Source organism: Theropithecus gelada, chromosome 14 (assembly GCF_003255815.1).
Source record: "Theropithecus gelada isolate Dixy chromosome 14, Tgel_1.0, whole genome shotgun sequence".
In the NCBI taxonomy this organism is placed as follows: domain Eukaryota; kingdom Metazoa; phylum Chordata; class Mammalia; order Primates; family Cercopithecidae; genus Theropithecus; species Theropithecus gelada.
Window position 1 is genome coordinate 15,768,494 of NC_037682.1, and position 11,996 is coordinate 15,780,489.

General features: G+C 48.8%; 3 protein-coding genes across 5 annotated transcripts in view; 1 reads left to right on the forward strand and 2 right to left on the reverse strand.

The window, feature by feature from the left end:
• Nucleotides 1-678, reverse strand: part of CTNND1 (catenin delta 1) — a 70,978-nt gene extending 70,300 nt beyond the window's left edge. Inside the window, exon 1 of the mRNA XM_025355722.1 lies at nt 551-678. Coding sequence (XP_025211507.1) covers nt 551-573 — 23 coding nt within the window. The 5' untranslated portion in view covers nt 574-678. The remainder of the gene's footprint in view (nt 1-550) is intronic.
• A 1,530-nt stretch (nt 679-2,208) lies between these two features.
• Nucleotides 2,209-9,654, forward strand: BTBD18 (BTB domain containing 18). 2 transcript variants are annotated; one of them, XM_025355747.1, is made up of 3 exons: nt 2,209-2,445; nt 2,752-2,918; nt 7,009-9,654. In XM_025355747.1, the coding sequence occupies exons 2-3, from the start codon at nt 2,795-2,797 to the stop codon at nt 9,024-9,026; spliced, it is 2,142 nt and encodes a 713-aa protein (XP_025211532.1). In that variant the 5' UTR covers nt 2,209-2,445; nt 2,752-2,794; the 3' UTR covers nt 9,027-9,654. The 2 variants fall into 2 exon arrangements, with proteins under 2 accessions (XP_025211532.1, XP_025211534.1); XM_025355749.1 differs by lacking the exon at nt 2,209-2,445 and having other exon boundaries at nt 2,615-2,918; nt 7,009-9,294.
• SELENOH (selenoprotein H) lies at nt 9,624-11,785 on the reverse strand. Of its 2 annotated transcripts, none has more exons than XM_025355763.1 (4): nt 11,443-11,690; nt 11,208-11,353; nt 10,933-11,043; nt 9,624-10,300 (listed from the first exon to the last, which is right to left on the reverse strand). In XM_025355763.1, the coding sequence occupies exons 1-3, from the start codon at nt 11,562-11,564 to the stop codon at nt 10,943-10,945; spliced, it is 369 nt and encodes a 122-aa protein (XP_025211548.1). In that variant the 5' UTR covers nt 11,565-11,690; the 3' UTR covers nt 9,624-10,300; nt 10,933-10,942. The 2 variants fall into 2 exon arrangements, with proteins under 2 accessions (XP_025211548.1, XP_025211547.1); XM_025355762.1 differs by having other exon boundaries at nt 10,125-10,300; nt 10,913-11,043; nt 11,443-11,785.
• Nucleotides 11,786-11,996: the final 211 nt, after the last annotated feature.

The following is an 11,996-nucleotide window of genomic DNA, read 5'->3' on the forward strand; positions in this document are numbered from 1 at the left end:
TGCCTCAACCTCCCGAGTAGCTGGGATTACAGGCACGCGCCACCAGGCCCGGCTAATTTCTTGTATTTTTAGTAGAGACGGAGTTTCGCCATGTTGGTCAGGCTGGTCTCTAACTCCTGACCTCGTGATCCGCCCCACTCAGCCTCCCAAAGTCCTGGAATTACAGGCGTGAAAACAGCACCCGGCCTAATTAACTTTTTTTTTTTTTTTAAATCGTCTCTCTAAGGATAATAGAGACCGTTCCGGGGGGCGCGATTTCTGCAAAATCCCTGGGTCATTAATTCTCCAAGATTTGGGGTTAGAGTGGAATCAGTAAAGAAACTGAATTCAGAAACTGCCCAATGACCTCATTCCAGAACATCTCCGGTCTGAAGGGATTTCTAAATTAGCGATATGGGGGACCCGGTGTTAGCAGAGCCATCCAGAGACCTCTTCCTCTACGAAGCCTAGAGCGCTCCAAGCAGAGCCAAGGGCATCTGCTGCCTCTTCAAAGGGAAGATGGACATGACTCTTAACTGCCTTGGCACCCTCTCTACTACAGCATCCCTACCCTCTTTTTCGGTGTGTTTTCATCGAGTGCTGAGGAAGACGACAGCTTTCACAAGAATTCCTCCCCGGTGGGCCCTTCCCCCTGCCTCTTGCAGCCCAGCCATCTTCCCTCAGCCCTCAAGTCCCTCGAGACTTAGCCTCCCGCCCGAAGCGCTCCTCCTGCTCTGATTGGTTCTCCCGGGAGCCTTCGGCCAATGGGAATGACGTATTCGGCGGACGTAGCCCGAGGGCTCGGGAGGAGGAGGGGCGTAGGGTTCTGCGACGCGCAGCGCGCTAGGGCGGTGGCACGAGGTGTGTGGCGCTGGCCGCGTGGCCTCACAACCCTCGCTATCACCACCACCCAGTGCATGTGGGTGCCGAGGCCCGCAGAGATACAAGGGCGCCAGGGGCTGCCTGCAAAGTCTGTGCTGGTGGAGGTGGCCGTGACGGGAAGTCCTGAATTTGGGCCTCCCGGATCCCCACGCTCCATTCCCAGAAACCCTCGCGCCTAGAAATCTTTCTTCAAAGGAGTTGGGCCAGGGCGCCCAAGCGTGCGGGGCACCCCGCTTTGCAGGGCTCTCCCTGAAGCCCCGCTTTTTCCGCCAACACCGATTCCCTTGCTTCTGGGCGGGGAGGTGAAGCACTCAGTCGTTGGTCCACCTGCGCTTCTTTGCTCAGCCTCCCGACTCAACGCTGGACATTGAGAGGAAGCAAGGCAGGCTGGACAGAGGACAAGCACAGAGAGGGCAACAGGAGCAAAGTCTACCGCAAAGCTATTCCAGGTTGGGTCTGGGGGCAAGGCCGGGCGCTCGTGGATTGGGAAGCTTCCCCAGGGCCCTTGCAACAGCTGCCATCCTCCATCCACATCTCTCTTACTGGGATGGGAATTTTTAATTTATTTTTTTATTTTTAAATTTATTTATTTATTTATTTATTGAGACGGAGTCTCCCTCTGTCGCCCAGGCTGGAGTGCAGTGGCTGTATCTGCAACCTCCGCCTCCCAGGTTCAAGCGATTCTCCCACCTCAGCCTCCCGAGTAGCTGGGATTACAGGCGCCTGCCACCATGCCCGGCTAATTTTCGTATTTTTAGAGACGGGAGTCACCATGTTGGCTAGACTGGTCTCGAACTCCTAACCTCAGGTGATCCACCTGCCTCAGCCTCCCAAAGTGCTGGGATAACAGGCGTGAGCCACCCCGCCCGGCCAAGCCTGCCTTCTCTTAATTTACCTTTTCACTCTTCTTTCCTGATAGTTTTGACGTGAACTGTTCGGACTCTCAGTGCTACCTGATAGAAAACTGCATTCCAGGAAAGGAACTCAGCTGTGCAGTGAGTGGGGGGGTTTCGATGCTAAAAAGCTGGACATAAACCTGAAGTCAGAATACTCAGTTTGTTTTGGGAGGGGTAAAATGCTTAACTATCCTTGCTCCATTGTTAGCCTGGTAATTAACTATACAAACCTAAAGGCCAAATTCTTTGCCTACTGCCAGGGTCAGTCAGGCTCACTTTGGTCAAGTACACCCAGCCAAGGGTGGCAATGTCCTCGGTTCTGTGAGAGACCTTCCCGCAGAGTCAGAGGCTTCTCTTCTTTATTGTGCACCCTCTGCTGGTTAGTGTGATACAGTGAGCTCAGAGAAAAGGTGCATAGGACTTACTAGAGATAATTTTATACCCAGTAGTATTTCCTTAAAAGTGTTAAATTGAAGATTATACCTATGGAGCTAGGATGTGGTGCTCAGGAAGAGTATGAGTAGTCAGCATTGTAGCAGTTGAGTCTCAGTGGTAATGGAAATGAGGAAGGTTGAAAGATAATAATAGCTACCATTTGGGGCATGGTAGTTATTTTGTACCAGGCACTCACTGTGCTAAGCAACTTTACCTTCACTGACTCATTTAATCTTTAAAACAACCCTACAAGGTAAGTACTATTATTCCATTTCATGAATAGGAAAGTGAGACTCAGAGAAGTTAGGTCACCTGTGTGAGATTATACAGCTAGGCTAATAAATAGAGCCAAGACCCAAACCTAGGCTTATCTCTGAGCTCCCACATGTAACCACTATGATAATTTTCTTTCATGAGATATCCTTGGCACAATTTCTGGGCTGATGTTTACTCAACTCATATACTATTATCTCTCACGTTCAAAATTTCCCTGCCATTTCAAAGACAAAAAACAAATTAGATATAACCATGCCTCTGAAATGTATTATTTCACCTACAGGAGTCTGATCTGTGAAAACCTAGGTTTGTTAAGACTCTGCAACATGTGCTCTCCTGCCAGTCCCAAAATCCTATACAGGAACCCCCGGTTCCTCAGGTTAGCTTTTCTGCAGCTTCATCACCAGCAGCAGAGTGATGTGTTCTGTGATGTCCTTCTGCAGGCAGAAGGTAAGAGACTGGTGGGAATTCAACTGAAAACTCACCACAGAATAAGATAAAACGAGTTCAGGGCCAGAGGGTAAAGGACAAAATCAGCAAAATGTTACTGCCTATGACCACTGTAAACTAGTTGGTAAAGGGCTGTTTGTTTCTAGGACAATTACTACTGTTTTCAAGAGTGAAATTGTGACTTTGCTTCTTTCTCTTAAATAATGAATCTAATTGTAAAGTTTTATAAGCAGATAAATTCTATATAACATAGATAATATTCCAATGGGATGGTTGTGAAGATTAAGAGTTAACGTGGGTAAGCACTTAGAATAGTGCTTTTAATGTACCAACCACAGTATGTGTTAGATGATACTATTATGTTTTCCTTTTTTTGAGAGTCTCACTCTCTTGCCCAGGCAGGAGTGTGGTGGCACAGTCACAGCTCCCTGCAACGTCCACCTCCTGGGTTCAAGTGATTCTCATGCCTTAGCCTTCTCAAGTAGCTGGGATTACAGGCATGCACCACTAGGCCCAGCTAATTTTTGTATTTTTAGTAGAGATGAGGTTCTGCCATGATGGCCAGGCTGGTCTCAAACTCCTGGCCTCAAGTGATCCACCAGCCTCGGCCTCCCAAAGTGCTGGGATTACAGGCGTGAGCCACCATGTCCAACCCCATTTTCCCATTTTCTTTTTTTTTTGTTTTTGTTTTTGTTTTTGAGACAGCGTCTCACTCTGTCACCCAGGCTGGGGTGCAATGGCTCGGTCTCGGCTCACTGCAACCTCCACCTCCCGGGTTCAAGCAATTCTCCCGCCTCAGCCTCCCAAGTAGCTGGGACAACAGGTGCATGCTACCACACCCGGCTAATTTTTTGTATTTTTAGTAGAGATGGGGTTTCACTATGTTGGCCAGGCTGGTCTCAAACTCCTGACCTCATGATTTGCCCGCCTCAGCCTCCCAAAGTGCTGGGATTACAGGCGTGAGCCTCTGCGCCTGGCCCGCTTAATTTTTTAATCTTCAAATTGATGACTTTTGCTGTTTGTTGCTAAAACTAAAAATGTATAGCTTATTTCCACCCCTTCACTTCACACTGGAAATATTAATTCAGCATAAAGTAGACCCTGATATATAATGTACAAGGCCCAAGATTAGAAGACAGTTACTTAGTAACTGTCAAATGGGCAGGTAACTTCATCTCTCTGGGGCTCAATTTCTTCATTTATAAAAAAAAATTATGATAACCAATATTGTATACCACTCTACAGTTTGTGGAGTACATACAGTATAGTGTCTCATTTGATTCTAAGTCTTGTAAGAGAAGTCTTAGCTATATAGTTCCAATTCTACATAGGAATGAGTTGAGGACTACAGTTAAGTGACTTGCCTGCTGCTTCTCTTAGTAAGTGCAGAGCTGAGATTGACTATTTAATTCCAAATAAAGAAGAAAACTATCAGTTGCCTGTTGTATGCTAAACACTGCTACCGTGGTCATACAAAAGTTCCTCCTCTTAAGGAAATCTTATAAGGGGAAGACATTCAAATATCCAGTGCATTCAAGTAACTGTGCAATATATTAAAAATATAATTGGGTAAGTATAGGCAGACTTAGGAGGATAAAAAAGGAACATCCTTCACAGACTTGAGGAGACTGGGAGACAAGGTTAGGGAACTTTTCTTGGAATAACCCCTTAGGTGAGATCTGAAGGACAAACAAGTGGGAGGAAGCAGGGAACAATTTTTCCTGGCAGAAAGCAGCATGTATATAGGTTCAGAGATGTGACCAAGGGATTTGTTCATTATTACTAGAGCAGACTATAAAAGGTGTATTGACCAAAGAGGAAAAGGGAAATTAGTAAACATGTGAGGTCTGAAGTGTCATGCAAAGGAAGTAGGTATTTCAGGACACTGGGAAATGTACTGAACAGTTTTATGCAGGAGGTTATAATCTGATACCTGCTTTAGAAACAACATTCAGCCATTACTGGTTACCGAGCCTAGATAGGCAGCTGTTTCATAATCCAGGAGAGAAGGGATGGTGGTCTGAATTAAGGCATTGAGAAGATAAAAATATGAGCTATTAAAGAGAGTTTACAAAAATTGCTGAAGTGGTTAAGGGCATAGACTCTGTAGCCAGACTCTCTGGGCTCAAATTCTTTTTTTTTTTTTTCTTTTTAGAGACAGGGTCTCACTGTTTTGCCTAGGTTAGTCTCAAACTCTTGTGCTCAAGTGATCCTCCCACCTCAGCCTCCCAAAGTGCTGGGATTACAGGCGTGAGCCACCACACCCGGCCAGGGTTGTTTTGTTTTGTTTTTTGAGACAGGGTCTCGCTCTGCCAACCAGGCTGGAGCAGTGACACAATCATAGCTCACTGCAAACTCAACCTCCCGGGCTCCGGTGGTTATCCTACCTCAGCCTCCTGAGTAGCTGGGACTACAGGCATATACCACCCAGTCAGCTAATTGTTTGTATTTTTAATAGAAACAGGGTTTTGCCATATTGCCTAGGCTGGTCTCAAACTCCTGGGCTAAAGCAATCTGTCTGCCTTGGAGGCCGAGGCGGGTGGATCACCTGAGGTCAGGAGTTAAAGACCAGCCTGGCCAACATGGTGAAACCCCCTCTCTACTAAAAATAGAAAAATTAGCCAGGCACGGTGGCAGACGGCTGTAATCCCAGCTACTCAGGAGGCTGAGGCAGGAGAATTGCTTGAACCCAGGAGGCGGAGGTTGCAGTGAGCTGAGATTGCTCCATTGCACTCCAGCCTGTGCCACAGAGCGAGACTCTGTCTCAAAAAAACAAAAACAAAAACCAACAACCCTGATACTTAAATTAGATGTGATGGGTAAGGGAGGGGAAATGAAAAATGACTTCTGGTTTTCAAGCTCAGGCAACTGGGTGAATATGATGCCTTACTTTGAAGTAGAAAATGAGAGAGGTTTTTGGGGTGGGGAATAAGTTCATTTTCTGGAAAAGTTGCATTCAAGGTGCTGGTGAGGCATATATGTAGACATGCTAGCTGTGGTATGTTCACTCCCTCAGGAAAGGGATCTAGGCAGAGGTATGGATCTGGGAATCATCAGCAAGCCTTTTGTAATTAAAGCCATGGAAGAAACGAAGTGAGATTACCTGGGAAGTGCCCATTAAATGAGAAGGGGGCTCAGAACAGATGGCTAGAGCACAGCAGATAGTCCACCTCCATAGCTCTTTCTGTTAGACCACAAGTTGCTTCTATAAAAGTTTTTGAAGTCTTGTGTGAGTCAATAAAATTAAATTCAGCAAGAATGATGATCCTCTATTTTGTGTCAGGCACTGAATATATCTCAGTGAGAAAGACAGATATGGTCCCCGTCCTCACAGAGTTACAGCCTAGTGAAGGAGATGGATAATTACAATACAGATAGCTAAGTGCCATGATAGCTACAGAGTACCTCTGCCCAGGAACACCTAACTCAGACTTGTGGTGGGGTGAAGGAAGGCTTTTTTTTTTTTTTGAGTCACGGTATCACTGTGTTGCCCAGGCTAGTCTCAAAGTCCTGGACTCAAGCAATCTTCCTGCCTCAGCCTCCCTAGTAGTTGGGATTACAAGCATGTGGCACTGCACTCAGCCCCAGGAGGCTTTCTGAAGGAAGTGATGACAAAGGTAGATTTTGAGAATAAAGAAACAAGTTAGCGGGCTGGACACAGTGGTTCACGAGGTCTGTGATTCCAGCACTCTGGGAGGCCGAGGCAGGTGGATCACCTGAGGTCAGGAGTTCGGGACCAGCCTGACCAACAAGGTGAAACCCCGTCTCTACTAAAAATACAAAAATTAGCCAGGTGTGGTGGCATGTGCTTGTAATCCCAGCTACTCGGGAGGCTGAGGCAGTGAGCTGATACTGCACCACTGCACTCCAGCCTGGGTGACTGAGAGAGAGTATCTTAAAAAAAAAAGTTAGCTAGGCAAAAGGTAATGGCAGAAGCTTCCAGGCAGGCAGAAGAATCATTTTCTTTTACTTGAAGTCCCATGGAAGGAAATAAGAGAAGGGGCAGTACATTTGTGTAGTAATGTCTGTGCTTACCCCATGAACATGCCAGTCTACCTGAGATAACAAAAGAATTTGGGTTTCCCTTCAGGTGAGGCAGTTCCAGCTCACTGCTGCATCCTGTCAGCTTACAGCCCCTTCTTCACAGAGCGCCTGGAGCGGGAGAGGCCAGCTCAGGGTCGGAAGGTGGTGCTCGAGCTGGGCGGCCTGAAGATCAGCACACTTAGGAAGCTGGTGGACTTCCTGTATACCTCAGAAATGGAAGTATCTCAAGAAGAAGCCCAGGATGTGCTATCTGCTGCCCGTCAGCTCCGTGTGTCTGAGCTGGAATCCCTTCAGCTTGAGGGTGGAAAGTTGGTGAAGGCCCCACAGGGCCGAAGACTGAACCGAGAGTGCTTACAACCAACAAGTGCTGCACCAATCTCTGCCAGAGTGGTGACACCCAGCCACCACCCTCACACCCCACTGCCTGCTACTCGGACTCCTTGTCCTCTTGGGGCAATAAGATTGAAGTCCTTGGGGAAGGAAGAGGGGCCTCAGGAGAACAACCGACAGAATGCAGACAATCTGTCTGGCACTCTTCTGCTCAAGAGGAAGGCCAGAGCCTGCCCAACTCTGCAAGAAAAAAGCTCTTCACCATCAAGCCATAGTCAAGGGCCTAGAGAGAACAAGAATGACACTGCCCTTGATCCTACAGTGCTCTCCCCACCCAGCTTGTACCCCTCTGTGGACAAACACCTGTTGCCCAGAAAGATCAGGCTCAGTCGCTCAAAGCCATCTCCTGATATCTGTACATCAAAGCCTTCCAGCATTTTAAGTGGACCTAGCTCAGTACCTGCAACCCCTGGCCGGCGTCTTTGGCGGCAGAGGAGTGTAAATAAAGAAGCACCAGAGGACAAGCTAAAACCAGGGAGAGCTAGTCCTCTACAGACCACCCCAGGCCCATCTGGTCTGGGAAAGACAGGTGGGAGCAAGAAGCGGAGCCCTGAAGTCAGGGCACCTAACTCAGAATCTGCAGAGGAGGGGCAGGTTGGGAGAGTTAAACTTAGGAAGATTGTCAATGGGACTTGCTGGGAAGTGGTGCAAGAACCTCCCCTCAAAAACTCTCAAGATAGCCCCCAGATCCCAGATCCTGGAGGAGACTTCCGAGAGCCTTCAGGAACTCAGCCATTCTCCAGTAATGAGCAGGAAATGTCATCTACTAGAATAGAACTGTGTCAGGACTCCCCGGTGTGCACTAGGCTACAAGACATTCTGGTCTCTGCTAGCCACTCCCCAGACCACCCGGTGGTGAAGTCAGAGTTTGGGTCCAGTCCAGAACTGGTAGAGAAGGAACCTATGTTGGCTATTGACTGCAGAGAACCCTATGCATTTGACACAGCCTTGCTGGAGCAACCCTGTGAGGCTGAGGAGTACCGAATCACAAGTGCTGCTGCCACCAGTGAGCTGGAGGAGATCCTGGACTTCATGCTCTGTGGCTCAGACATTGAACCACCTATAGGGTCTCTGGAGAGTCCTGGGGCTGAGGGCTGTAGAACCCCTACCTACCATCTGACAGAAACAGGAAAGAACTGGATGGAAGGGGAAGAATGGTGTCTACCAGACATGGAACTCTGGCCCAGGGAGCTCGCAGAATTGGAAAAGGAACCTGCTGGTGAGAACAAAGAGCCAGCTGAGCTCCTTAGCCCCCTTGTCATGCCCTCTGAGGTGAGTGGAGAAGTGCTTTCAGTAGGAGGCCCTTGGACACCAGACCTTGAAATTACCAGCTCCCAGCCACTGGATGGTCAGGAAGACAAACTTCTCCATGTCAGCTCCCTTGATATTCCCCAGAGGTCTTATGGGGACCTCTCACCTCCCTGCTCAAACTGGGTGGAGACTGGGCTGGAAGTCTCCCTGACTACAGATGAGTTATTATACCCTTCTCCCAAGGCAGGCAAGGAGGTATCTGGTCACTCTGAACTACTAGGCTCACTTCCTGCGAGCTCTGAAGAGGAAGAGATTGATGTGGTGGACTGGACAGCAGAGGGGAGGCTGGTACCCACTAGTGTTCCCTCCGTATGGCCTGACCCTTCCTCAGAGTCAGAAACAGAGGTAGATATACTAACATAGTGGAGGGGGGAGGGCAGGTGAGGGGCCCTGGGAGGGTGGGAAGTGTTAGCTAGCAAAAGGCTTGTTGACAGAGAAGCTGGCACATGCCCTCTCCTCTTGGCACAAGAGGCAGGTGTACCCCTGGCTCTTTGTAGGTCCCTTCCTCCCCTCCCTAAGCCTCGGAAGCCAGGCAGAAGCCAAGGGTACCACACATAGAAAATTATGAATTTGAACCATCTTATTTCTTTGTAATCTATTTTCCAGTTAGTGACAACTTAAACAAACTGTGTGCTCCCCAGTTCTAGTAGGTCATAGGTAACAGCCAAGGTCAGGTCTCTCAGGTCATAAGGCATCCAGTCACTGGTAATTTAGGAAAAGCTGGGAAAGAACACCTTCTGTGGTGGTGTACTGTTTAAGAAAATGTTCCAGAGGAAGGTGTAAAACAGTGTTGGGTGGAATACTAGGTGGGTGGGAGTGATGGATGCTGTCCAGCACCTAACATGGGGCTTATTCACTGCCAGTATTAGGAAGTCTAGCTAAAACCTCTGCAGGGGACAAGAAGATGTACTTCCATCATTACTTCCAAAAAGTAAGTTGAAAAAGATAGTTGCTTTTTTAAAAAAATAAATTATTTACTTTGCTCCCATAATTTTTACAAGTATTTTTCATGTTTTACCAGAGACCCTAAAAGTTCCAGGTCAGGCCAGGTGTGGTGGCTCATCATGCCTGTTAACTCCAGCACTTTGGGAGGTCAAGGCAGGTGTATCACTTGAGGTCAGGAGTTTGAGACCAGCCTGGCCAACATGGTGAAACCCCGCCTTTCCTAAAAATAAAATAAAGTAGATATTAGCCAGGCGTGGTGCTGTGCACCTGTGATCCCAGCTACTCAGGAGACTGAGGCAGGAGAATCGCTTGAACCTGGGAGACAAGAGGTTGCAGAGAGCACCACTATACTCCAGCATGGGTGACGAAGTGAGACTCTGGCTCTTAAAAAAAATTTTTTTTTTTAAAGTTCCAGGTCATATGGCTATCTTGGGCTATGAAAAACACAAGGACTACCAACTCCACAAGGCTGGCTTTGTCCATCCCTTAAGATTAAGTTTTACTCTATTACTCAAATACTTTATTTCAACTTTTATTAAACCAAATCCAGTAACTTTTGCAATGCCTTACTAGAGGGTTGCCTCACAACTGAACCTTCGTTTCTGGTGGGGAAGAAACCATGGCTTCAGGCACATGACTGAAGTTTGGCCATGTTCCATCATTAATGTTCCAACATCACCAGGGACACAAAGCTGCAAAAATGAGAAGGGAAATAAGGTTAGAGAAAGGATCCAGGCAATGATAAGGACTGAGGAAGACACGTTCTCCAACCCTTGAACTCACAAACCCTGGAGCTCAAGGATTGCATCCTTCCTCCAAATCTCACTCAACATAAGTGCAGAACATGCCAAAACACTGTATGAAGCACTAGGGACAAAGACAAGGTCAAAATCCTTGTAACTAAATGTGATGGTATTGTAGTACAGTGTTAACACAGGGGACAGTAACAGAACACCCTAGAACCAAACAGAAGAGTGTAGGGATAAACATAAATGAAGTAGGATGAAATAAACTTCCAAATGGAAAACTTGTCCATACCCCCAGGGCAACAGTCAACTACAGTCTTCCAAAGGACATAAATTGCACTTAGGGCACACTAGATAGAAAACAATATTGTGTCTTTTTTTTTTTTCCTCAAATAGACGGGGTCTCCCTATGTTGGCCATTCACTCCTGCCTCGATCTCCCAGAGTGCTGGGACTGCAGGCGTGAGCTACCCACGCCAGGTGGGTACTTGTAGCCACACCAAGATTAATCCCTTCTCTTCCTCAACAGCGGCCGCGCCCCCCACTTCCCATTTCAAACCTCAGCATGAGGACTTCCACCCAAATCTCCCTACGACAGGTACTTCTTCAACTCTTCCACCACCTCTTGAGGCTCAGGGAATTTGAGTTTGCGTGGGGGCCCCTTCTTAATCCCAGTCCAGAGCTCTGCACCTGCGAAAGGACAGAATGAAGCGAAGTTACAATACTTCGGAATCCACCGGCACGTCTCTGAAGTCATGAGACTGCCGCGATTTCTGAGAATAGCGCTTCCTCTCTTCGGAATCCACGTCCCTCTCCCCTCCGCCCCTCTCCCCCACACCCACGTCCCCACTTACTGCTGCCGTCCGGGCGCAGCAGCGTCACCTCGAAGCTGCCCCTCCGGGGCTTGGTCGGGTTCACCTTTACTGGAAGCTCTGGGGCCTCCAGGCGCAGCGCCTGACTCAGGGCCGCGGCGTTGCGCCCATAGACGCGTCAGCTCGTGCTAGGGAGAGAAGGGGAGGTTAGAGACCGGGGCCCCTGGCCCCGCCGCGCCACTATTCCCTCTCCCCGGTTACCCTCCAGGCCCCTCACCAATGCTCGATAACAACGGTTGCCTCCTCCATTCCCTCCCCGCTGTTCGCCAGCTTCTCTTGCTTCTCGGCTGCGGCGACCATGGCGGCCTCAGCCTTCCGCTTCCTACCGCGGGGAGCCATGGCGCCTAGAACCTGGCCGAGAATGCAGCGGGCCTGGTGGGTGGGGTGCAAAGACGCGACCACTGAACTGGAAGTGGGCAGCGAAGACCGCAGCCCGGAAGCTACCCTCCTACAGCGGAAACCTCTCCCCAAGGAACGGAAAGCGTGGTCCGCAGCGCCCACGTGGCCTGGAGGCGGACCTTGGGGCACAACCACTTTGCAAGCAGGGAGAGGGGAGGTGCGGGAAGCGCCTGACGGAACCACCCATCGCTTTGGGTCGACGAGACAGGGGATGCTGGGAAGGTGAACACAGCAGGAAGGGGCGGAGACAAGGGTCCTATTTGCAAGCCTCGCTTCACGACGTCTTTTCTGTACCTTTGCGTCGCGCTACATGTGTGCAACGATCTGTCGCCAAACTCTCCTCCCTGGCAACTGCGAACCAATCCCAAACTA